This window comes from Phasianus colchicus, chromosome 2 (assembly GCF_987193195.1).
Source record: "Phasianus colchicus chromosome 2, bPhaCol1.hap1.1, whole genome shotgun sequence".
NCBI lineage: Eukaryota > Metazoa > Chordata > Aves > Galliformes > Phasianidae > Phasianus > Phasianus colchicus.
In genome coordinates, this window is record NC_143437.1 from 65,473,034 (window position 1) to 65,499,433 (window position 26,400).

General features: G+C 39.7%; 2 protein-coding genes across 4 annotated transcripts; one reads left to right on the top strand and one right to left on the bottom strand.

The window, feature by feature from the left end:
* The first annotated feature begins 14 nt into the window (after positions 1–14).
* TUBE1 (tubulin epsilon 1) lies at positions 15–13,417 on the top strand. 3 transcript variants are annotated; one of them, XM_090135874.1, is made up of 12 exons: positions 15–273; positions 347–420; positions 1,891–1,943; positions 5,228–5,285; positions 5,819–5,934; positions 6,930–7,051; positions 8,285–8,472; positions 9,097–9,239; positions 9,965–10,105; positions 10,582–10,722; positions 11,536–11,710; positions 12,204–13,417. In XM_090135874.1, exons 1-12 carry the CDS (start codon positions 249–251, stop codon positions 12,360–12,362), a joined length of 1,395 nt encoding a protein of 464 aa, XP_089992000.1. In that variant the 5' UTR covers positions 15–248; the 3' UTR covers positions 12,363–13,417. The 3 variants fall into 3 exon arrangements, with proteins under 3 accessions (XP_089992000.1, XP_031467023.2, XP_089992001.1); XM_031611163.2 differs by having other exon boundaries at positions 24–273; positions 9,064–9,239; XM_090135875.1 differs by lacking the exons at positions 15–273; positions 5,228–5,285 and having other exon boundaries at positions 346–420; positions 9,064–9,239.
* Positions 13,418–13,520: 103 nt separating this feature from the next.
* CCN6 (cellular communication network factor 6) lies at positions 13,521–23,085 on the bottom strand. The gene is made up of 5 exons (XM_031611164.2): positions 21,664–23,085; positions 18,233–18,524; positions 17,644–17,886; positions 15,245–15,438; positions 13,521–14,352 (listed from the first exon to the last, which is right to left on the bottom strand). The coding sequence occupies exons 1-5, from the start codon at positions 21,712–21,714 to the stop codon at positions 14,071–14,073; spliced, it is 1,062 nt and encodes a 353-aa protein (XP_031467024.2). The 5' UTR covers positions 21,715–23,085; the 3' UTR covers positions 13,521–14,070.
* Between the last annotated feature and the right edge of the window lie 3,315 nt (positions 23,086–26,400).

Genomic DNA, 26,400 nt, shown 5'->3' on the forward strand with positions numbered 1-26,400 from the left:
TATACCGGGGCGAAAAACGTATCTTAACGATTTTAGCAATAACAATAATAATAGCGAATCGGCTCCTGTGCGCTCAGAAAGGCGCCCACAGGGGCGGAGTCCCCGCGCAGCAGCGCCGGGCGGTGCTTAAGGCGTGCCGCTGTCACGGCCCGCCCGCCGCCGCCGCCGTGACGAGAGGGCGGCTTCCGGGCGCCGAGTTGGAAAACGGTCGGAAGTGGAAGCGGCGGCGGCGGTCCGCCGAGGCCGGCATGACGCAGTCGGTGGTGGTACAGGGTGAGGGGCTGCGTCGCGCGGAGCCTGCCCGCCGCCCCCGGCCCTGCGTGAGCCTTGTCTCTCCTCTTTGCAGTGGGCCAGTGCGGGAACCAGGTGGGCTGCCGCTTCTGGGACCTGGCGTTGCGGGAGCACGCGGCTGTCAACAAGGTAACGCTGCCCCAGGGCTGGCTGCGGAGAGCTTACCTGCTGCCTGTTACCTGCTCCCATCTGGTCAGCTTGCTCGAGGCTTTCCACCTGGAGGAGTGTGGGCTGAGTCCCTGAAGGCCTTCATTATCAGGGTTAACTCACCACCTGGTGCCCTGGCAGTACAACAAACAAAGCAGCCGTGTTGAAGCCTTTTAGGAGGAAGTTCTTCACACAGAGGGTGGTGACGCATTAGAACGGGTTGCCCAAGGAGGTTGTGGATGCCCCATACCTGGAGGCATTCAAGGCCAGGCTGGATGTGGCTCTGGGCAGCCTGGTCTGGGGGCTGGTGACCCTGCACATAGCAGGAGGCTTGAAACCAGTTGATCATTGTGGTCCTTTTCAACCCAGGCCATTCTGTGATAAGCCTACCTTTCCCATCCCATCCCATGCTCATGCACACGGTGCAGTCGGAGTCACTGTGCTGTAAAGAAGGCACAGGATTATGTTGAGTGCTTTCAACAAAAACACATCCTTCTTGGTATTATAAAGATACTGCTCCTAGCACATACCTTCAGTTAACAGAGGTGATAGTGAGCAGTCCTGAATGCTTTTTGCTGAAGTAGTTGTAAAAAGGCAACAGGCAGAGTTCCTGTGTGTACTGAGAATCTCTTAGTTTAGGTGTTGCAGATATTTTCCAAACACTGTGTCATCAGGTTTTCAAAAAAAACCAACCAAACAAAAAAAACCCCATGACTGTGTATTAAGTTGACATGTATCTTTAGCTTTATGCTGGGATAAGTGATTTGCACAGCAGCCCTCAGCAGGGAGTTCAGAAATCACCAGTGCAGCAGTCTGCTTTCATTTCCACAGCGCACACTGGGCGTGACTGTCTCCATGTCACATCACTAAGCTGAATTAGCTAAACAGCAGCTTTGTGATTTAATAGTTTCATTGGGATCTTCAGTAAAATCCTAAATATTTAAAACTGAAGTATTTGTTTAATCCTCTGCTGGGAAAAAAAAAAAAAAAAAAAAAATCCTGTTTACATCCTCCTGACAGTTTTTAATATCAGCTGACGCTTGAGAGAAGTTCAACAAAGCTGCAGCAGGGGTTTCAGGTTGGAGATCAGGAAAAGGTTCTTCACCAGAGGGTAGATGGGCACTGGCACAGGCTGCATGGCACCAACCTTGCCAGAGTTCAAGAAGTGCCTGGACAGTGCTCTTAAACATAGGATTTGAACTTTGGGTGGTCTTGTGTGAAACCTGGATTTGAACTGTATGGTCTCTGGAGGTCTCTTCCAACTCAGGATATTCTTGGGTTCTATGAAATTTTCTTTTTAATGATGGCTGGAGCTATCTGGGTTGGACATAGATGGTTCACCCTGTTTGGAGACTGGTGACCTCCAAGAATTCACTGTAACCTAAGTTTTTCTGTAAAAAAAACACTGAGTACTTCTGACATACCATCTTATCTTAAATTGTTTATTTCCAGAAAGGAATTTACGATGAAGCACTGAGCAGTTTCTTTAGGAATGTAGATACGAGGTAAGTCTTCTTATCAGGTAACTCTGTGGATTTAACACAGCAGACTAACAATTCTAGCATCTCGTCTTAACCTAAATTAAAACTCCTTTTTTTCACATCAGATACAGTTTGCATTAGAAAAAGATTCCACTTCTTTGTCTTCTCAAGGCACTATCCTTTTCATTATATTTACTGCAGTAGTTAAACGTGTTGCAAGTGTTTGGTTTTGCTTTCCTTTCCTCACATTGGAAAAAAAATGACAGTCAAGATCTGATAGCTTTTGCTGTTACCAATCAGAATGAGACTGCCAGCTCTCTGAATACTAACTTAGTAGCATTCACTGAAAACTTGTAAATGGAATTATGTATAAGGTGTTCAGAAAAGGTCCTGTCAATTTTTAAATCTGTTTTATCTGACTTTTATCTGTAATTTGCTGTACAGAATGGTGGCTGTGATAATTATTTAAGTTGCCCAGTTCATACCTTAGGAGCATTTCATCATATCTATCTGTCCAGTTACAAAAATTCTTTCAGTTTGCTGAAAAGAATGGAACAACTGGACACCTAGGTATTATTGTTATATTCTAATTAGAAAAAAAGCATTTGACCAGCCTTTGTTTCCTTCCATTACACAGCGGAAGCACAGCATGCCATTTTAACTAAAATGGAATTGAAGTAGTGTTTTATCTCAATTCTTTTCTTAGAAAGTCTTAGAATATCCTTTTTTTTTTTTTTTAAATCCAGAAGATCTAATTGTAAGCAATGTCTGTGTTTTCATATGTGCCAGATGGAACCACTGAACTTTCAACAGGTTGACTGCAATGTAAATATTTCTCTGTAAAGGGGAAGGACTTACCTTGTTGAGCCCTGTAGATGTCTCAAGGAAGATTCCCCTGTGAGATTTCATCTTTTATAGGAGCTGTTCCTTAGGAACTTACTTAGCTTCCTGCTTTTGAGTGTAGTGTTAACTACAACTTAAGGGGAAAAAAAAAAAATCAAAGTCTGTGGCAGGTAGCAATGTTTTGGTCTTTTATTGTTGTGAGTTTTGATTTAGTTTTATCAAAAAGAAATACTTCACCTTCCATGTCACTGCAGTTGTAAAATCATGTGCTGGAAAAATGACAAATTTCAATCTTCTATGCTACATTGTACCATTTCTCTGAGTAATTAATCTAGGTGGATTATCTTGTAAGGAAAGTCTGTAAAAACACTGGCAGATTAACCAGACTCGCTCTTTTTTACTGATACTTATTAAATGGTGTAAGATTGGAATTGGATTTGTGTAAATTCTCTGGTTTTGTGACCTGTCTACAGAGGATTTTACACTAGTACTGAAATAATGAGGGATCTGAGCATCCACACTCTTAACTCTGCTGTCAACTGCAGTAGGAAGATGCTTTGGTTGCCAGTGAATTGCACAATGGAAAGAAAGTTTTATTTGTTTATTTTTCAAGTAAAACATATATTTTCATCTTGGATAGAATTGGCCCTTAATTGCTGTCTGAAATCACTTATTTTCACACTTCAGTCACTGTATTACAAATTGTTTTGTCCTTTCTTCTCCTTTCCCATCAGGGAATATAAATCAGTGCTGGCAACTGAAGCTGTTGGCATATGTTGTGAAGGGGTGTGGTTTTTGAGTTTAAAAGCTTTTTGGTTCAGTGTGCAAAAGTTCATCAGCATGATGATCACTCATCTCATGTACTGCAGGAACACACACCTTCTACAGTACAGACTGCTGCTGGTATTAATTTTCTAGAAACCAGATGTCAGAGCATTCAGCAAAGAGAACACCTGAAAGCCTTCTGTATTCATGTCAACAATGGCAAGAAGACTGGCTGTATAAGATGGCTGTATAACGATAGCTATTAGAAGCATCTTAGATCAGGCAGATACATAGTGAATGTAGGAGATAACAAAGTGTGCTAACAGGCTAATTGTATAACACAGTTTTCATGTTTGAGTGTTCTAGTGGTAAATTGAGGTACCCAAACATTATTAAATATAGAAGATGATGTCTTACTCCAAAGATCATGCATGTTTTATTCAGTCAGCAAGAACTAGTGGTTATAGGATGAGCTCAATAAAAAATGTATGGCTTTATATGCAGAAAAGCATGTCTTAGATAATCCAGGGAGACTGTAAGGAATGCAGGGATTTTTGTGAGCAGCTGAATGCAAGTGATTGAAAGTACAGGTGGTCATGAAAGACCACAAAGATTGTTAAGAGAGAGATAAAGGTGGGCTTTTTTTTGTTATTGTTTATTTTCTCTCCAGGTTTTGTTAGTCTCTGAAGAGAAATAGAACTTACTCTGTGGGTTCATACATTGAAATGCATGGGCTGGAGTAATCAGTGTGAGTCCTGTAGGCTGCTGTGAGCCGCTCAGCTAAGGAGAAACATTTGGAAAGCTGCTTTGGGTGAGAGCATAGGAGCTCCCTGGGGAATCCGGTGCAGGCCCATCCTCCCTTTTTCACTTGTTTGTGATGGGAATGAGCATAGTCAAAACACTTAGTGCTTTTCAGTTTTAGAATATTATTCCTACTGAATGTAGAATAGTACAAGACATACTTTGATTTGTTTAAACCTAAGGCTGATTGCCCCCTAAAATAGGTGGATTGAGCCATCTTCCATCTTTTTTTTTTTTTTTAAACAGTCTTGAATACGGTTGGACCAGAATAGACTCATCTCATCCTCTGAGTGCAAAGCAACAGCATTCAATATGGGAAAAAATATGATTCTATGCAATGCACAGCCCTCTGGGCTGAATCAGTGCAACCAGTCCTGGAAAAAAGGCTGATAAAGCTGTGACAACACAACGTGATTTCTGAGTTAGTAAATCTTAGTGGCAAAATAAGTCAAGCACGGTGCTGTCCTAGTGCAGTTGTACTGCTTTCAAGCAGTAGAACAGTGCTGTGCTTCCACCATTGAAAGTATAGCAGTGTTATTTGGTGCAGTGTGTTCCACTATGTGATGTAATGTACCACATGCTAGGAAAAAGGATGTTGCTTTCGATTTTGGCAGCGCTTGTAGAGTTAGAGCAGAGGGTTTATGGGAGAGGAAATTTTCCATGCTTTCCTTTTTCGTTCTCCTGAAGTACTGCTTAGGATATTTCTCATTGAGATTGTATTCTGTAACTGCATTCTTTGGGGAAAATATGAGGCATGTTGTAGCAGGGTACATTTCAGGCTGTTTGTTTACATTGTAACAATACTCTGAACAATAAAAAATTAAGGAGGGAATTATATTCCAAATATATTGCCTTATTTTCTATTACAGTTCTAAACTTGAAATGTTGTTGTTTTTCAGAAGTGCTGGTGATGGTCCTGATATTTACGAAGGAAAAATTTGTTCTTTAAAAGCACGAGTAAGGCAATTTATGAAGACTATTCTTTTTTACACTATGTATTTGTCTGATTGCATAGGGATTTTCCTAATACTTTGTATGTTTTTAAGTACTTTGAATAGCAAAATTTCTAATAGTAACTTTATGGTTTGGGGGAGTTTTGCTTGGTTTTTAAAATACAATTTTAATAAAACAATTGCAGATAGTATCAAGTATTTATTAAAAAAAAAAAAGGCATGTGGGTTTTTTGAGCCACTTGAAGTGATTAAGAAGGAACAAAACCTGAAATGCACCTCTTTTAATTCCTTTGCTCCTAAGTATTTGGGGAAAGTATTTTTAAAACGTTAACAGTTGCAGTATCTGAAATGCTGTGCTGTTTATTGATTAGCTAACAAAGCAGTCAAGGTGAACTTTACCAGTTGGTTAGCAACAACTCTCTGAAGCACAATAGTAACAATGTACCTTTACTATTGTAGATGTTTTTCCTTCTTGTGTAATTATTTCAAAGAGCAGCCTGCTTGCTGACGGAATTTCAATACTTTCCTTTCTCACAGGCACTGTTGATTGACATGGAGGAGGGTGTGGTGAATGAAATTCTGCAGGGACCATTGAGAGATGTTTTTGATAGTAAGCAGCTTATCACAGATGTTTCTGGTTCAGGAAACAACTGGTAAGATCCTCTTCAGAGCAACTAATTGGATAGCATTTGAAATGGGGAATGATAACAGTAGCATTCTGGTTCATTCTGCTGCAGCATATTACCAGTGAACTTTGGAGTCACTGTTGCCTGGAGAGCTTTGAAAACCATTTTACAGAAAGATAATACTGCTGATAAATCATTTTGTCTTTTTTTTTTTTTTTTTGGCTGCTGCTTCTTGATTATTTTTTTACAAAAGAACATGCTTTATATGTTTGTTTCTTTGGTACTCAGCTGCTTTCATTTCTGTCAGAGCCATAATCTAGTTTGGGACTGTCTGCCTACCATGGAAATAAGATACTTCAGATTTCTAAGCATCGTGGTTGCTGGCATAGTGCAGATAAATTACATTATCAAAAAAGAGAAATTCAGAAGAAGATTCATTAACATAATAAATTTCACATTTTCACTGAGATGCTAATGTACCTCTGGTAATATTCAGTCCAGTACAGGCTGAGAATCAAATGATTAGCAAATATACTGAAGGTATATTGGGAATAGCCTTACCACCTAACAGCAGGCAAGTGTGCTGGGAATGGTCTGTTTGGTTTCTTTGTCACTGGTAGCAAATGACTCACATAGAACTCAAATGAAATCAGAACGCTATTATACAAGGACGTCCTCATTGTTAACAGATGTAACTTTCAGTTCATAGTTAAAATTTCATCATTCGGCATGGGTATTTATTTTCTTACTGATGTAAAATGATAGTGCAGGCTCAAAAGCTGTGAATTGATTGGTACTTGCATTCTCAAATTTAAAACCACATCTCAACTCCCATGTTTCTGTGATGTAGTCACAGTTTTGCAGCTAACAAGTTGGGGGTTACATTCAGCTCTGGACTCTGAATTATTAAGCAATACTATACAAAACATCAAAGAGAGGGAGTTAAATAAAATGAAAACTGGAAGATTGGTTGTTAGAGTGTTTCATCTTGTTTTTTTTAAAAGTATTTTTCTTATCCTCAGGGCTGTAGGTTACAAGGTGTATGGCTGTCAGTACCGGGAAAACATTGTGGAAAAGCTGAGGAAAACTGCAGAACACTGTGACTGTCTGCAGTGTTTTTTTATAATTCATTCTATGGGAGGTGGTAAGTATATTTTTCTTTGTTAGTATGGTTACATCTGCCACAGGTAAATAAAAATGAAAGCCTAAATCTTGAAAAAAAGATTGCTGTGATGATCTAATCATGAAGAATGCAGAATGAAATAACACAGTCCCTGAGGAGCCCTAATCATGAACTTTAGTAGGTGCTACCTAGAACGGAAGTACAGCTTAAATTTTGGAGACAAGAAAAGACAGTAGATGGATCAAGATAGGTGGCAAATGCGAGAAAAAGCTGAGTAATACTGATTAGAAGGGGTAGTTGCCTCAAAACAGTGACATTATTGCTGTGATCAAGTTTTTAATTGTGAGGAAATGTTTTCAGAAAGGCTTTGTAGACTTCTGATGTTGCTTGGCTTCCATTCTAGTTTAGTTTTGCTTTTTTACATTTCCTTCCACACAATTCTTTTTGCATTCACTCCACCTACTTTGTTAATAAATCTGAAGGGGGAATCAGTCACATCCTTTCTGTATTGCCACTAAGCAATCCTCTCCCAGAAACGTGAGGGTAGCAGGTGTTATAAACAATTATGATATAGAAATAGACTCTAAAAATAGCTCTAAATATGGTGCAAGAGTTTTATCAAGGGCCTTTTTTATGGTCATTTGCTTTATTTGAGAGGGAATTTCCATTATTAACAGAAAATTGCTGTGTTGTTCATAGATAAAATTGTCTGCTGCTAAAAATGTTACCTGTATGTGACAGGAAAAAAAAAAGCAACCTAATTCTCTGATTTGAACTTGATGCTATAAGGAAAAAAGTATTTGCACTGGGGAAAAGGGGTTATTCTGTTTTAACTGGAGAACGAGAAAGCTTTATAAAAAGTCCTTTTAAAAAAAAGTAAATTTAAATAATTTGGATTGGTTCAATATTTTTTAAACGAATATTTTATTTCGAGATTCAAATTAAGACTTTAAAATGCCAAGAAAGGGCAGAGAAATTCTGATTATGTACTAGGACTCTTTGCATAAATGCTTAAGACTATTCACTTCATCCTGTCTAGTAAAATATGAGAAATATCATTTAGTTATTTACTTGTCTTTGAAAAAGCTTGCTTGCTTTCTTTCATTCTGATAGCTCCTGCTGTCTTCAAAATGCTGGATTATACATAAAAGTAAAAACTAGTATGTTTCCAACATATGAGACTTAATGCTTGTAAGAACTTGGAGGATTTCTTTAATCTTCTTTCATTCCATCTTCATTCCTTCTTATTTTTAGGGACAGGATCTGGTCTTGGAACTTTTGTACTAAATTTGCTTGAGGATGAATTCCCAGAAGTGTATAGATTTGTTACTTCAGTTTATCCCTCTGGTGAAGATGATGTTATTACTTCTCCATATAACAGTGTTCTGGCTATGAAGGAGCTTAATGAACATGCAGACTGTGTGCTACCAATAGAGAATGAAGTAAGAAATAGTACTATATCTCTGTGCATTGATTTGAATGCCAAGTCTTAAAAGTCGTTTTTTTTTTTAATCATAATTGAGCTCCTTGGTAACTTGCAGACTTTTGAAGTGAAATCGCTTAACAGAGGCTCTATACTTCGTTTCCATGTGCAAAGTAGTCTGGAGTGACTTTTCTTTTTGTGTCTTATTCAAAGGTGAAAAGTGAGATGCTCCTGTTTACTGAGGCTGAGCCTCAAGTCTTTTAGCATCAATTTCTGTATAGTATTATTTAAGTGCTACAAGGGGAATGACTAATGACTTCAAATTTGAACTGACTTCAAATTGAAATTAAATTTCTGAGTCAAACTATCTACATTTGTGACAAGGAAGGAACGGATATTCAGGAACACTTCAGCCTGTTGGAACTGGTCAAAAATTGAACGTATTTGAATCAAAGTTGTAATGTTTGAACTGTCGTTACCATATCTTAGTTTTTTTCTTTAAGATTAACTGAAGTGGAAAAATGGGGATATGGAATTTGAATGTTCTGGGGATGAGACTTGTATGCTTTCTGTTATTTTTGTGTGTGTGTGTTTCTTTTTCCTTTCAAAGTCTCTGTTTGATATAGTTAATAAAATTCATCAGATGGTCAATTCTGGGAAGCTGGGGTCAACTGTGAAGCCAAACAGCTTGGTAACATCAAGTGCAGGCATTACAAAAACTGTGCAGGAGAAGCCATTTGATGCAATGAACAATATTGTAGCCAACTTGCTGCTGAACCTGACAAGGTAAAGTCACAGATTACTTGTACAGAAGAGTAATACTGCTAGAGGCAGTGTGTGCTGCAAATATATGTGCCTGCATCAACTCAGTATTGTTTTCAATTTGATATTAGTCTTTTTAAGAATTAGTTCCTAAAGTAATGAAAATCTGAAGTGTTTGAAACTATTCATATTGCAGTGGTGTTGCTGTAGCTGTGATAGTCTTAGAACTGAAGTAGGGAAAGCTTTTTGGGCAGAAGGATATTGTCTTCCATTAGTGCCTAATAGTGCCCAAGGAAGTTAGAATCAATATTATTATTTTATAAATAACCATTTGACAGTTGTTGTTCCTAAACTGTCGCTGTAAGGAATTCTTGCTGAAAAAGCATTTCCAAAGCAGTGATCTGAACAGCTTGTCAGGGCTGCTAAGTCATACGTGTTTCATTATTTAAACTGGTATCAAGCAGTTATGTCTGCACGTTAAAGAAGAGTGCTAAGAACTACAATGAGGAACATTAAGGACTCATTTTTGATGATTAATTGTTCTACAATGAAAAGTGTAAAGAAGTAAGAATAGCAGTGTTACTGCCAAATGTCGAAGTTTAGTAATTATAGATAATTGTTTTATCTATAGATATTGTTGTACTGTTTTATTGCAGGGAATGGCTGAAATGTATACTTAATGAATGTTTACATTATAAAAGTAACTTTCTTAGTTTATAACTATTTTGTAATGTATGTTAACTTTTCAGCTCTGCTAGGTTCGAAGGTTCCCTTAACATGGATCTGAATGAAATCAGTATGAATTTGGTTCCGTTTCCTCGACTTCATTACTTGGTTTCAAGCTTGACCCCTCTGTATACGCTGGCTGATGTTAATATACCCTCTAGAAGGTAAGAAGAAAAATTTGTTGTGGAGACTTTACAGCTGAAGCTTAATTTCTGATTCTTCCATAGTTGCCTTTTTAAAAAAAGAAAAAAAAAAAAGAAAAAAAATCTATAGCAAAACTAAGAGTAGAAGTCCTAAAGGGTTTTAAAGCCTGCCACACTTGAAAAGTCATCTTACTCGTTTGGAGAACACCTTTTGTCCCTGTTCTTGTTGGTGGTTGAGCCAGCAGACTTAAAATGTGTTTTTACTATGTCTGATGGGAAACAATTCTGCTGGGAGCAACGTATTTCTGGATATTAAATAGAACCCACACCATTAAGTTATTTTGATTGTTTTGAATCCTTTTGCTGTTCAAATGGTCCAAAATTAAATGTACCTTTAGTTCCAAGATTTCAGGAAATTTGAAACCCTGAAGGGTGTGTATTTTGAACTTCTGTAGCCTGCTTTAATAGAGTAGATAACTGTTTTTATCTTCACTTAGGTTGGATCAAATGTTTTCAGATGCTTTTAGTAGAGATCATCAATTAATTCAAGCAGACCCAAAGCATAGCCTCTATCTTGCTTGTGCACTTCTTGTTCGAGGAAACGTGCAGGTCTCAGACCTTCGCAGAAACATTGAAAGGTTTGTAATAGCACACAAAGTAATCGTGTTATTTTTCATATGAATATTTTTCGGTTGTCCAGGGAGTTCTCAGTTTTTCATCTAAGGAATTTCAGTACCAAATCCATGTTGTTGTTTTTTTTTTTCATCTGGTTGGTTGGTCTTTTGTAATTGAAGAAAGAAAGAAAATGTAAATAGCTTTCTTAACAAGTTAGACTAAGTCATGGCATTCTTTGATTTCCAAATAAAGGGAGCTGACTAGATGTGCCTGTTTGCCTCCCCCCATTCTTAATAATTTAAAAGGATGAAGGCTGGTCTTTTGCTGCTATGGAATTTTGAAGGAATAGGTTCTCTGCTTCTCTGCTGTTGTTCACACTCAGTTTCTACCTTTTACACTATTGTGATCTATGTAGTTGCAACATGAACAGTGGAACAGAGTGCGGAATGGAGTTTACAGGCAGATGGGTGCATAAGGAAAAGTTCTGAGCATCAAAATAATTTTACCTATATCAGGTAGACTCATCTCCACACAGTATTAATTTACCCCTCTCATAAATATGAGTGTTTGCAGTTGCTTCTATAGACGTGTGCTTGTAACTACTTTTCAAACCCTGATATATTAAATTAACAAAATTGGTGTTTACCTTGTAAATTTTAAATACGTGCTATTTCAGTCTGGGATCTAAAATGCCTTACTCAAAATGCTAAGTCTGACTGGTTTTGCTTAGTTGTGAAAGCTTCAAAATTAACCTTTGTTAACTGTTTGTTAGCAGAGGAGACTTTGGCTTTGTACTCTTTATATTCCATAAGTAACTATACACTTTTGTATCACAGGTTGAAGCCTTCTCTGCACTTTGTCTCATGGAATCAGGAGGGCTGGAAAACTAGTTTGTGTTCAGTACCTCCTGTGGGCCATTCCCATTCTCTTCTAGCTTTAGCAAACAACACCTGTGTGAAACCAACCTTTATGGAACTCAAAGATAGATTCATGAAGCTCTACAAGAAAAAGGTATGGCTCTGTCATAAGTACTTCATCCACAGCCACAAATCATAGCATCTTGGATTACAGGGAAACAAATCTTAGCATCATAGAAGGACTGCTTAAAAGTAATATTCCAAGATTTTTAACTGTGATATCTATCAAGGAATCATTCTAACAGCTGCTGCTTAAAAGGAATGAATCCCTTATTAACCCATACCCTACTGGGCAATATATTTACTTCTTCAGCTGTGAGCCAGTATCCAATGGATGTGCCTACCAGTTTGTTGAGGTGTACCAAAAGACAGAATATGGAAAGATTAATATGTAAGAAATCCTTAATACCAACTGCGATTCCACAGATTGTTACTGAAGTTGTTAATTATGTAAGCAAGGGTTGTCAAGGCATGTCTTCAAATCTACTTTGTATACAGTTCTTCTGTGCAGGCCAAATAATACTTAGGCAAATTGATTACATTATATGCCAATAAAGGGAATAACACTGAATTCATTATTCTCATAGGCTCATCTTCACCATTATCTGCAAGTAGATGGGATGGAGCAAGGCTGTTTCTCTGAAGCCATATCGTCCTTGTCTGACCTAATAGAAGAGTATAACGAACTGGATGCCACAAAAAGTGGGCTTAGAACAGCCCCATCAAGATTGAAGATAGCTGTGTAAAGAAGAACTTCGATTTAAAAAAATAAAATCCCCAAGCATCCAACTACTTCATTTAACCCAAATGAATTGCAGAGCACCTACCTATTGTCATTTTAAAGTGAGACTGGGATAACTGCTTCCTCAGCTCTCTGAGAAGTGTCACATAAAGTGACAGGCCGAGCCTGTAGGGAAGATTTGAAGGCACTTAATTATGGCAAATATCAGTAACGTTCTTCCAAACTGTAGAATAAATTGACATACCATATGCTGCAAAGAGAAGAAAGAGAAGTAGTAGCAGCCAAAAGGTAGTGCTTTTCCCAGACTTTGAGCTTGCAGTGAACTGAAAGCAAGCCTTGGTTCAAAGAAGGATCGTTATTGCTAGCTTTTTTCTTTAGTTGTTTTAAATAAAAGCAACAAAGAAGAGAAGAAAAACTGCATACTCTTCAAAGATGAAAGCAGTCCTCAAATGGAACCTGCTTCTGAAACTTTGCAGACAAGCAGTCATTTTGGAATGCTCTAAGCTACGTTCATAATTTAAAATTTGTTCACTTCATTTTTGTACCTAGCTGTATTAGAGTATTCTGAGCTGATACTAACGTTGATGGTTTCAAGGGATTTACTAGAATGCATTTTCTTTGACATTTTATATTTGGGGCGTTAATTGACATGTTATTTTAATGATTCCTGTTTATAAATGGTGAATTGCACTTGATAATGAGATGATACAGCATACGTCTGAGTGAAAGACACACAGTAAAGACTGTTAGGTGAACAAAGTTTATATTTTTAAAGAATGCAAATAAAATAGATGTTTTAATATTTATAATTACCAAGGTGGGTAGATTTTCATATTACATTATATTAAGAACTTTTGAAGAATGTACAGCTATTTCCTGTTTACTTTCTAACCTTGACTTCCTTAGAACACAAGGACTGGTGAACTGTTCCAAATCAGAGTGGGCCAATGCAATGATTTAAACCTTGAAATCCTTCTAGCTGAGTTTGAATGGGTGTATAAGTAAGCACAGTTTTCAGTGTATGAGTCCAGAAATAGTCAATAAAACCTTGTGATAACATTTCTGTGGTGTTTTTAAGCATTCCAAATCTGCATTTCCTTCAAATTTTGCAGTTCTCTTATCTGTAGATGCCTTCTTATGTCTTCCTTTACCGAGGACATGGTTTATATTCATAGCAGTAGAGAGATTATCTGCTGTAAAGAGCATTTGGGTCTTACAATTAATTTATCGTGTTTACAACAGCATTCATGTGTTTTGCCTTTGAAGATACATGGTAGAAGGTGTTAATTTGAGAATCAAGAATAATAGATGATGTTATAGGGTCGGTTTTGTTTTGTTTTTTTTTGTTGTTGTTGTTCATTTGTTTGCTTTTGTATAGATTAGTCAGCATCTGTGAATCTAGATGTATTTGTCTTGTTGGACAAGGTGCTATGGTAGGTTACCAAGCAGTCTCACTGTGCTTTCTTGAATTACCAAAAGTTCTCCTTTTGAGAGTAGTGTTACATACACAATTCTTGTGAATGTATTTCCACATACCAAAACAGTTAAGTTTAAAAGGATACCTTCTTACTTGCATTTTCGAGATGTTTTTTTAAATGAATATTCACATTTATATTTATTCACAAACATTGCTGGGGTGACAGGTAATGCTGATTCTTCAGGATGTGAATGGGCTGTCATCCTTGCAGCATGTTACAGTCAGTGGTGTTAATTCACAAAATTTTGAGTTCAGAAAATATATCTCCTGGATCACTGCAAATCCTCTGGCATACACAAGATGTTATCCACATCATCTTCCACTTAAAGAAACCTTCATTGGGACACTCAAACTGGAGAGTGATCATTTTGGACTTATTGGGTACACAGCACCTCTTGTCCATACATACCCCACAGAAAGTTAACTTGTAGCTTTGTGTAGTTGAACATCCAGAGAAAAATAGTTTCTCTGCTCTAGGAAGCTGGAATGTTGGTTGGCATGTTTTTCCTTTTGGAATCTGTAAAACAACAAAAAAAAAGCTTATGTTTTTACACATGGAAAACAGAACATGAAAAAAAAACTTGTGATGCTTACATAGAAATATGTTGAAAATTACGCCTACTATGAGCTGTCTTATTTTTCTTTCAGTAAACAAAAATATTTTGGTTGGCCAGGCAGCATGACAGCACTTGAAATTATACATCTGTAGCTTACTGTTAAGAGTTGAAGACAAAAGGTAGAAAAAGGAGAAGTGTTATTTTATGACTTAAAAGTATTTACTAATACATCCATTTTTATACTTCTGATGTTTTTATTTTTTGCAACCTAGTCATTTTACGTAGGCTGCTCTGACAGTAATGCCTCCTATTTATTTCCTTGGAAACTGCAAAAGATACAAAGAGTACAATAACACTGTGACAGAGCAAATTCTCAGCTACATAACAGTGTTTTCCAGCATAGTCACCACCATTAGCCATGCATTTTCACCAGTAATGAAGAAGAGCCTGCATGCCACGCTCATAAAAGCCTGCAGCCTGTGGAGGTGGCCCACTGTTGCCAATGATGAAACATACCACCCACTCTGCTGATGCCTCACTGCTCTCACTTCCCCTTTTTGGTTTCCATAAATGTTCAGCAAGCATTGATGAATGTCAGCGGGTGCCACTTCTCCACATGGAGGAATTCAGTGACACACACCTTTGCTTCATATGCACTTATGTATCAGATGCCTTTGTGTCAGGCTGCCCCTCTGCTGCCATCTGTCATACAGCAACAAAATGTAATGGAATATTGACAGGAAGGTTCAACTTCTACTTCCATATCACCAACATCTTTCTCTGATGTTGTGGGCCAATATGATCAAATTGGAGGTGTTACTTTTGGAGCAGCCCTCATATATGAGAAGGTACCTTTATTGTCTTCAGGATATTGGTCAGACAAGGCTGAATGAAGCATAATCTCTTCTCTTTTTTCATTTCACACTTCTTGTTTTCGTTGGTCACTCTGCTGGATATACCAATGCCACAGGTCCTGGAACACGGTGTCCAAGGGGTTGCCTGCACCAGGCACTTTTTCTTTAAAACTAGTGGTAAGTTTCTGTAAGCTAAAGCAGCAATATATTACTTATGCAGCAGAATAACCCCAAAAGGATTAACTGAATATAAAAAGGATAAGCATTAGGCTTCTGCTCATGCAAGTAAATCTAAAGATGAGGCCTTAAAAAGTTATTTAGAAGTCTTAGTGCTGAGCTGCCTTTAAAATTTATTGACACTCGTATCCTAGCAAAGACTATAAAACTGCATGTGCTGTATGGCCCTTCTGTTTAATATGAAGAAAATAGTGTGTGAAGAGTTACCTGTGGAATTTTTATAAAACGGCCAGAGTGGAAGAAACATTGATTATTTAAGGCTAAGCACAGTTCAAATGGGGGAGTGATGTAACCATTAGTACCAATTCCTGCTAGATACTGTGAAGACTGGGTTTTGTTTAAGAAAAAAAAAAATTGTGTAGAAATTCTTGGTGTCTGTGGAATCTGCATTTAGATGACATCTGCATGTAAGATGACAGGCAGAATTACAAATCTACCCGGAAAGTAGACACCAATTTTAAGATCTCTGTGCAAAAAGCAGATTAAAAGCCTGTGCCAAATCTGCAGTAAATAAAGGGAAGTTCAATGTTTGCTTATTCTTCATACATTTTTAAAGTATAACCTCTGTACATCGCTAAATATCTAAATGAGGTCAAAGTTGGACTAGGAAATCCGGAAAACATCAAGAGCAATGAAGAGAAGCCTAGCACTTGTTATCCATGCTAGCAGGAAAAAAAAAAAAAAATTCCATGTAGATATTGGCCTATTGAGCCATTCATGCAGTTGATGCACAAGTTTACATGGTAATTTGTTTTGCTGTACTGGAAAAGGGAAGGGGGAAGACCTCATTTTGAAGCAAAATTTCAAGGAGATTTCTTCAGAGGAAGATAGGGTGAGAAAGAAGTTTATTCTTCAAAACATTTATTTTGGGGGTTTTTTTTGCACATTTGCCATTCCTCATTTTAACTTTATCTACTATTTCCAAATACTCTCATTGGCTCAGAGCATCACTGGGCACTGGCTCCCCATGCACCTACCTAATGTGGGTCAGATGTTTTGATTACCATTGTTGTCAATGGATGTCCCTCTCTGATGGGATTAGTAACGCTCTCTAGAAATGCACTTCATTTGAAGTTGGTTGCCTTGCTGAGTGTGGTTTTACTGACTGCATCAAATAGATTTCTGTAAAAGGTCTTTGACACCAGGTATAATAATTTTGAAACAAAAATCCTTTTTCATTTTTGCAAACTTGTATAACCATTGTTAACATTTTAGAAATTGTCCAAACTGAACTTCAGATTGTGTCTTCAGTCTGTTTATCTGCAGATTGGCTCATGTGCTACTGCAGTATTTGGGGAATGTTTTTTGATAAGCTTTGGGATCCCTTTTTATTGTATTGATCCATGTTGATGATTCAGGCCATAATTTCTCCATAATTTAAGTTGCCACGAAATAAGCAGCTCAGCTTTCTGGTACCCATATTAGTTGAAATGAGGATGTATTCTGTAATGTAAATATCACATGCAAAGGGAAGGAGAGAACAGAAGGCCTGACAGAGGAGGATCTAGAGAAAGGGAAGAGCCAGGAAAGCTGCTTCTGTCAGTGGTCCTTCCTTAAAGTAAATGAGAGTACTGCAGCAGAACAAGAACAAGGTTGAATGGAGTATCAGCTGACTATGGCAGAACTGCGCGGATAAACTGTTGTGTGGTTTTGATCACACTGCATAGAGAAGAAACTGGAGGGAAGGTTGTCATCACAGTGACTTAAGTTTTGTGAGCTGCTAAGGCAGTCTATAATTTTCTGCTTTCCATTTGAAAATGGAGCCTGCAATGTTTTAACTTATGTGTGAAAACCAAGATTCTCTACCACCACAAAAGGAGAGAAAACAAGAAAGTTCCTGGGCTGCTAAAAGGCTGTCCATCAGCAGCCCTAATTGGGCAGATCTAACAAGCAGTGAAACTCTGCAGAAAGATAGGCTAAAGGTAGCTGTGGGTATTCCCTGTTAACAGAAAAGGCTTTTTGCTTCTCATATGCATTGAGTTTAGAGAAAAGAATCTGTCACTTGAGAATAAAAGGAGTAATTGGGACAGACCAGATGCCCTGGCAATGGCCATGATGGAAAACAGGAGTAGCCAGCATGCAGTCATCCTGGCTGCTGCAGTAAGGACACTGAATGGGGCAAGACTTGTGCAGAGTTGTTACCAGCATAGCAGGGCACACCTGACATCTGCCTGTAGTTGGCTGATTGAAGCTGCTTGTTCTGTCCGGGGCTACACACCCTTTGTCCAGTCTTCTTCATACTCATGCCACTGGAGCAGGGACTTGCTGCTAATTTTGGTGTGAATACAGGAGTACATCCAATCGCACCACTGATACACAGGCACTTATAAAGTGGGTTAGGCTGGAAAGTCTGCCCATTGAGATAGTAAATGCCGTTGAGCTCACACCCTACAGCAACCAGATCTGCAAATGGTAAACAACAGTTACTGAGACAGTGGGAGCATTGGGTTCTTGCTCACTAAGTGCTTGATGCAATCATTCCTTTCCTGCGTTCTTAGCTTCAACCAAGCCCAAGCACAATTTTGTTTGACCTCAATGATAACTTCAGCCTTATAACATATCTGCAAATAGCAGGCTTGTGCACAATGAGCTGGTAGGCAGAAAATATAAAGACAGTCCCTGCCCCACTCTCAGATTCTCCAACCAGTGTGCATTTGTATAAATCACACAGCACAGAGCTGCACAGCTCCAGCAAGCTGGGTTCCCACCCTCCTGGGTTTGCAGAATAGAACGTGAAAGAACGACTTACATGCACACACGCCTGTTTCATACCTAGGCTCATCCTGCGAGTAGTCGCAGTAGAGACCCTTGTGAGGATCACAGATGTCCACCTCGTTGCAGACTTCTCCAGCCTGCTTGGCACAGGCCTTGCAGCAGCCACAGCCGTCCTTCAGCAGGCTCACCCCGGGGCTGCAGGTGGGCACTGGTGGGCACTGGCAGGGCCAGCGGCACAGCTCGGTGCGTGGCTGAGCCTCGCTGCTCTCTGGACGTTTTTCACCAGGCCTCGGCTGTGGGCGGTGGGCTTGCGCCCTGCAGAGAAACTTACATACAGTGGGATGCTTTGAGAGCTGCATGTTCTCTGCATAGCTGGTACAGCATAAAATAAAGCTCCTAAGGTCACAGGATCCAGAAAAGTGAGAAGATACAAGAGTTTGGTAGGAGGAGCCAGATTCAACAGTGAGCGTGGCCTACTGCAGGTTTGGAACACCATTCGTTGGTCATTCCTTTGTTAGGACAAAGTCCATAGCAGATAAAGTAAGGAAAAAGTGTTTTAAAACCAAATGTAGATCTATTTTAATTAGTCCTTCCTACAAGCCTTATATCAAATTAACTACCTATGCTGCTCGGCAGCCAACCTTTTGTGACAGTTCTGATGGCAAAAGCTTTTGGAAATAGAGAACATTCAGAGGGTTACTTTGGCTCAAACTAATACTTCAGGTGTTTTGAAAGGAGTATTACATTACTTTCAAGTTCTTTTGAGCTAGCTGCAACAACTGCATCCTATAACTAATTAAGGGAGGCTGGTAATTGCACTGAGCTTAACAGGTAACTTTCTAAGTGAATAACTACTTGGATTAATAAGTGTTCCTTAAGCCTAGGGCTTACACTGCCAAAATGGAACTCTAAAAGAGATTTACCTCAGCAGCAGGAAGTCAAAATCTAGTCAGAATTTAAAGTTTCCACATTCTGTCTCAGAGTTTGCATCTAAAAATGTCCTAAGTAGTTCTTGACTCATTTATTTATCTTTTTGAGGCACTGGGGAAGATTAAGTCTGCACAGTATGAAAGGATGTATTTGAGATAGGTATTCTGTACATTTTTGTGGAGGATTATATCTAAACATGCCAGTTTAGATCTTAGCAGCAGGTATTTTCATGCTGAGTTTCAGCAGAAATGCAGGCCGTGGCACTGCTGTTCAGCAAGGAAGGACATGTAGGGAATGGGGGCATAGCCAGTGCTGGCATGTAAGTGGAGTGTAAAACTGGGAGCTGCTCTGGCCTGGCAGCTCATGCTGCCCAAAAGCAGGAGCGAAATTGAGACCTATGCCATCATCGCCTGCCAGTATCACCGTCCAACCCTCTCCACAGCAGGGGGTTGAAACCAGATGACCTTTAAGGTCCCTTCCAATCTAAGCAATTCTATGGTAAAGAAAAGGAGGATATTTTGTATTTTGGGGGGCATGTGCAGTCCCAGCTATCCGTTTCTCTCCACCCCTCTAGCTGTGGGGCACCCCTAGCAGAAGGGAGGGGCTGCAGTGCTGGTTGGGCTTTCAGGTCTGATCTCAACCTCTGCAGAATTCAACATTTCATGTGACATATCACATGAAAGCTTTTGCAGCACAATTGAGCTGGCCTAATTGCATGGAGCATTAAATGACCTTTTAAAAGGCTCTTCTTTCTACCATTAGTTTCCATTTTTTATGGTCATTTGGAATTATGATATCTTAATCCACATTTACTAATGAAACTCCAAAGTAGTAGCTTTCAAGTCCCTTTGGCTGTCTGATTTTTAAGATACATATTAATTCAGAAATGCAGTTCATGCATTAAATGAATAATGATCTCTCATCTTGCATTCCACAGAGCAGGCAGAATATAGTTTCATAAATGTAGTATTTTGCTAATCATTAATCATTTGCTGATAAAAAATTTCTTCTAACCCTTTTTCTCTAAGTGCAGCAATAATACAGAAACACGTAACTTCAGTTTACTATTTTTCAAACACCAAAGCTTTTCTCTAAACCATAGCAATAATTTGATGAACATGCATAGGAGTGTTAAAGGCTATTAAGGGCTTGTTCTAGAAACACTACATGGAAAAAAGATGTTCCCATACATTTCACAGTATTCAGGAAGGTCTGGTTGCTTTAGGAAATTCACTTTCTTGCTGCTCAATGGGTTTTTCTTCTTTTTAAGCAAAGTATTAGTATTATGAGTTTGGCCCTGTGCCAACAATATGAGCGTATGCGGTTTAAATCAGGCATCTCATTTCAAAATGGGTACATGGTGTAGCAGGAAATGATCTGTGTGCTTCATCCACTAAGTTTAATTTGTACTACAAATTAAAACGTGCTTAACACCTACAGAATTCTATCTAAGCAAGTGTTTTCTCTTTCCCTTTTTAGGAACAGATGTCAGCTGAGAGGTGTAAGACTTCAAAGCTACCCCATGAGAAAACAGCACTGGGCAAGTACCTGAACATTTTAACTTTGGAATTAGAGAATAGCTCAGTCTGCCTGAACAATCTTCAAAAATGTTATGTGATGATGGAAATTCTGCTTATCAAATTTACAGGCCATATATTTTCTAATTCTTGTATACCAAAGCTTCTCTACAAAGCTATCCATATCACAAAAGCCCACTGCGTACTTTTACTGATCCTATGCACAGATCAAAAAATGAGACCATTGTATAGCAGCCCTTCATATGCTGTTGTTTGTTTTTGTGTGTTTTAAGGATTGAACAAGGTGTGTATGACATAAATAAATAGCAAAAGTAGGCAACGTATTATTACTAATGTTCAGTTATATCAAGCTAGCTTTCAGTATTCTGAAAGTTAGCAGAGGCTGACAGTCTCTTGGAAATTTTCCGTTTGGAAGTCATCTTGATCACAGAGGAGAAATACACTGAGTACAGGTAACGTGTATTTTCAGAATGAAGTAAATAATGAAATTGGCCCTCCACACAGATCTCTTCAGCAATAGTTATCATTTAATATTTTCTCATAACAGACACAGCATAACCCAGCCTAGATGCCTTTCTATGATGCAGAACTATCTGAAAACAAATCCCTGTGTATACATAGATGTATATGGAACGTGAGCATGGACAAGATGTTTACTTCCCTACACTGTATCAAATAACCATTTGTGCTTACACTGTGAAAAAAGAAAAGAGAGGGAGAAAAAAACTCAAGGTCACTGGCAATGTCAGCTTCCCTAACACTTCTTTTTCTCAAAGAGTCATATTAATGTACAAGATAGAGAGGAAAAAATACCAAGATCAGGACAGATGCCGTAAAGAAGCTGCACACAAAATTTTTTCAGGAGTAGGGAATGTCTCCTTATTCCTTAGGAGTAATTTGCTTCTCTGAAATTTATTTTGTTGTTAAGCAAATAGAACTTTAAACCCAGATAGGGCGAGGAAGGGAGAAATCTTTTTCTCCTATTTAATGAACTTACCTGCTGGGTGCAGGGGATGATGAAGATAGTGGGAAAAAGGAGCCACCGCATGTTCCCGCACACTCAGAAGTGGAACTGGGAGATAGGGAGCAGGCTGGGCTATGTCAGAGCGAGCACTGTGCACAAAGCTCTCCTCTGTCTCCCTTGCCAGCCCAGCTTTCCTCAGCACATGCACGAACACATAGACACATTCACACTTGGAATTCTCCACTTCACGTAGATCCAGCTTCACACTAAATCTTCCAACCTATCTTCTTTCCTCCGTCCCATGCTGGAGTCCAGCTTTTCACACCCAGCTTGTTGCCATCCAGTTGCTTCAGCAGATCCTTCCTGACTAAACTGAGGTCGGGTGGGGTGACAGCTGATTCTTAAAACCTTCCTGCTGGAGAAGCAGTGTTATTTTTGACTTGTATTCAAGTCCATGTTGCAGGAATTTCTGAAATTTGAAGGGCAGAGCCCGAAATGCCTGTATTTGTTGAGGTGAGGAAAGTGTTTCTCAGACTTTTGTGCCTAGCAGAATCATAAATAAAAATTAACACCCTTGATACAAGCTTTCCAAATAGGAAAAGAGAGAGATGCTATGATATGTTGTAGTGCTGGTACACACTTTACACTGCTTCTTTCCATGGAATCCTAATGTTTTCTCCTTAAAGCACACAACCTGTCCTACTGCCATGGCACCCTGCTGGAACACCCTGCTAGACCTTCTAGCTCTCCAGCTTTCATCCCCTCAGTGCTACTGAATTGATATGCCTAACTTTTAAGCTAACAGCTCAGTTCGTCAGTTTGCTTTCCATGCAATGCTTATGTATGTAGAACCTAGGTTTCTCTTACTCTCAGAAATCTCTTCTGTATTGTTTTGTAGTGTTACCTAGGTTGAAAAAGACCTTCAAGATCAAGTTCAGCCATCAAGCTGACCTACTGAGCCTCATCACCAAACGTGTGTTTGGTGTTCCTTAGTGCCACTGTAGCATTTCAGAGCACATCTTATTTTACTGGACTGGTGGATAGCTGAGGTGGGAGAGGACCCAGGAGGCATCAGGCATCTTGTCTAGCCTCTGCTCCAGCAGGGTCAGCTCTGAGGACACTTTTCCCACTTTTCAGCTTGGGAGAAGTGGGAAGTGTTGGGTTGTGTGTTATCCTGCCAGGACCACAGGGGAGCACAGCATTCATTGGGAATGTGTTGTTCCTCTTTGAATCCTAGGAATAAAACATATGGCCATTGCTGAGCTGGGAATGTCTGCAGGAGCTGGCAAAGACTGGTCTGTGGTGGTGACAGCTCCTGGTCTTGGGAAGCAAGCGATATGTTCCTATAGGATTACCCATCTGTTTTTTTTTCTGGTTTATGAGGCTAGAATTCACTTGGAGTGCGGTGCCTTTAGGATAAGAGTGAGACTAAGATTGATCTTTTTGAATTTGAGATTCATGTTTTCCTTTATTAGTGTAATTAAGCTGACAGAACCTATTGGGTTTGAGAGGGGTAGGAGGAAGATTCCACCCTGAGGAAGGTGGGATGGTATTAAAATGTGACTAAGCATCTGGGTGGCTTCCCACTTGTGTGCAAAGCAACATGCATGCAGACAGCAGCACTGACCCCTTTGCATCAAAAACACACCAGTGCTTTGCTTAGCACTGGGGTCTGTGCCTCCCTTAGTTCTGGCTCTGATTTAAATAAATAAGGATTTTGTGGCCTATTGCTCTCCTGCAGATCTTCAGCAATCCCCCACAGCTTCAGATTTAATGTCCTCAAGGCTGAGTCCAGACCCAGCAGAGGTTTATCTGTAAGCATCCTGCTTGCCAAACCTCCCTTGCAGATCTGATTACACAAAGCATCATTAATTTTCTGAAATAAACCTGCTTTTTTTGTCTGGTGCCATTCTAGTACTGCCCTGATTTGATTTTATATTCAGTGATCTCTGCATATAGCACACGTTGTGAAATATGCCATGTAAATCCATTGTCCTAAGAGACAGAGATGAAAAAGTAAGGAATTCAAACCCATAAATGAATATAACTGTTTTCTATAGCAAAATGTCATCTCAGACAAAAGGCCATATGTGTTCACTGCTGATATTTGCTATAGGCTGGGATTTTCACTGCTTCTGTGGGGCTCAGTAGAGCCCTTGTGACAGCACCCAGCAAAACCAAGGCTGGGTTTCACTGTTTCACATAAATGGGTGCCAGTCCTGGAGCCTGACACTGGCAGCAAGGTTTTGTCCATTTGTCTCTATTCATATATCAGTGCTACAAAAAGACTCTTCTGTTTCACTCAGTAAAACCTGTTGTGTCTCTGTTCAAAGACAGATGAGTAAAAAGAAACAAGCACACTGTATGACAACATATTGCCCTTGGCTCACCTGAAGCATTTTCTTACATATCGTTTGGTAATGCTGCCTCCTCCAAGACAGCTGTGCAGGCAGTGCCATGCCTTCTGAGAGCTGTCCTTGGTGGCAGTGGGGCTGCACTGCACACACTTCCCTCCTGGCAGTGAGATTGTGCCCATGTGCAACACTGGAATCCCCTGCAGAGGAATGGAAATGTTCTACACAAGGGTAGCTCTGATATGTTCCTTGCTGTGTCTTCCTATTTCAGCTCTTGTCCACTTCCAAAGTGATTTATTGCGCTTCTCAGAGCCAGAACATGGTACCCAATTGATCAAAATATTTAGCCATTGATTCAAGATGTCTAAAGCCCATTTTCAAAACTGGCTTATGCAGATGGGTGTCTTTACCCTCTTGCCTTCTAATGAGCCTGAGATTAAGAAATGATTCAATAAAGTTTATCTTTTCCTATGGATGCATCTCTGAAAAATTTCATCTTTCCATGGCTATTGACCGTGTGAAAAACAGAAATTCTCTGAACTGCTTAAGTTTAATATCTGTCAGCAAATGGAGGCTTAGCTCTCCCATTAGCTGACCTTTCAAAAATACTGTGCACATTGAGCAAGACTGTTCTGCACTCTCCCCAGCTGTGGGCCGATTCTGCGCAGCCCATCTGGAGAGCCACAGGCTACAAAACACAGCTCAGGGAGAGCAAATGGAGTAAAAATGAAGATCAGACAAAGCAAAGAAGTGTAACCACGCTGCACTAACCTGTTACGTGCTGAAATTGGCTGGCTCTACCTACAGAATAGTGGCTCTGCTTTCTCTTTTTAATTTGATATTGAATTATCGGTGAAAGAATAAACATGGATGAACTGAAATTGCATGATCCAGTCCCCAGCATTGTGGAGCATACCCTGCTACGTGCTGGGGGAGAAGTGTCTTCACCATGCATGTTGGGGCATGGTGGCCAACCTCACATACCAGGAGATGTGTGAGCTGTTGCAGAGCCTGGGTGACTCTCAGAGGGTTTCCATTGTCAAATATAGGTATCTTGCTCCAATTTGTCGGAGGGAGAGAGGTTCCAATAGGAAGAAAGAGTAAAGCAGCTTCCCAAGCTCCTCTGCTTTGCACACGTAGCTTGTGTGCCAACTAAAAACATTCCTGATGGAAACGAAAACAAGGTTCCGGCCAACATCCTACTCAAGGCCTCCTTGAGGTGAGAGCATGGAAGAGACACAGGAAAAGAGCTGTATTTTCTCCCAAAACACCAATTGGGGATTTTTTTTTCTATTTTAATTCCAGCTTGTATTATTATTATTTTGAGAAACATCTCAACTAAATATTGGTGTATTCCACTGCTATCTCCAGATTTACTTTGGCTCCAAATCACCTGAAAGACAAACTCAGCTCATCATTCTGTGGGGAAAGTGTCTGAAGGCCTGTGGAGATACCCGTAAATTGTTTTTTTTCATGCCAAGTGCCTGTCACAAGGGGGAGAATTCCCCACGGTGGGCTCTCAAAAGCAGCAGAAACATGGGAGTTGGCAGCAAGGAGCATGAAGAGCGAGCACTGGGCAGGCACATCCAATCTGAGCAAGGGGCTCTCAGAAATGGCAGCAGCCTATCTTCTGGCCATCACATAGAAAGGTGTCAGAAAGGGCACGAGGGAGTGAGTTCCCACCCCAGTCCTCAGACTGTTTCTCTTAGGCTTTGTAGATCAGTATCCAAGGGAAAAAATTTCTTTCCTCCTTATTGCAAAAGTATGGAAAATAGTGTGGAGTTCCTTTATTTTACTATTTAAGAATCTCACCACAGATTGTGCATATGAAAGAGTGCAAAAATTCATGGGAAACTCAGATTAAACAGCCACATTTGGTTTATTTTCAGTTTCCTTTAAAATATCAAACCAAAAATGTCCAAGCAAAACCCCCACATCAGCTCAAAATCTCCAGAGGGCTTGCAAACTTGCCAGGCTTACGAGAAAATGTTGCCACATGGTGCTGGGATGGTCACCTCAGTAATTCAGCCACATAGTTGCCCTTTCTTCTTCAAGCCTACAGCAGAATTCCTTGTAAATCATCAGGGAAATGAAAACCACCACCTCCGCCACACAGCTGTGTCCATTCACTTCACCCAGTGCTCCATCCACCCCTCACCACCGAGCCAAAAGAGCAGCGGGGTCAGCTGGGGGCGGCCTCAGGGAGAGGGGAAAGGGAGGAGGCAGGAATGGTGAAGGCAGAAGGCTCCTCAGTGAGCTCAGATTCGGAAATGCCCACACAAACCAGTGAGTAATGTCTCCAAGACCCGTGGCTCTCACTTCTGCTTCGCAAAAAGGACTGTTAAAGAACCACCTTAAATTCACAGAAGTGCTCTATCTTGTATTAGGTACTGTCCTGCCCTCTGTCGGATTTTTT

What these genes read in the sequence shown, in the direction of transcription:
- TUBE1 (XM_031611163.2), top strand. Translation starts at nt 249, where the DNA reads ATGACGCAGTCGGTGGTGGTACAGG. An exon ending in CTTCGCAGAAACATTGAAAG is followed by an intron (nt 10,723 to 11,535) that starts GTTTGTAATAGC and finishes TTTGTATCACAG; the next exon opens with GTTGAAGCCTTCTCTGCACT. An exon ending in TGAAGCTCTACAAGAAAAAG is followed by an intron (nt 11,711 to 12,203) that starts GTATGGCTCTGT and finishes TTATTCTCATAG; the next exon opens with GCTCATCTTCACCATTATCT.
- CCN6 (XM_031611164.2), bottom strand. Translation starts at nt 21,714, where the DNA reads ATGCGGTGGCTCCTTTTTCCCACTATCTTCATCATCCCCTGCACCCAG. An exon ending in TCATCCCCTGCACCCAGCAG is followed by an intron (nt 18,525 to 21,663) that starts GTAAGTTCATTA and finishes ACTGTATGTAAG; the next exon opens with TTTCTCTGCAGGGCGCAAGC. An exon ending in CAACTACAGGCAGATGTCAG is followed by an intron (nt 15,439 to 17,643) that starts GTGTGCCCTGCT and finishes TTGCTGCTTTAG; the next exon opens with CTTACAGAAACTTACCACTA.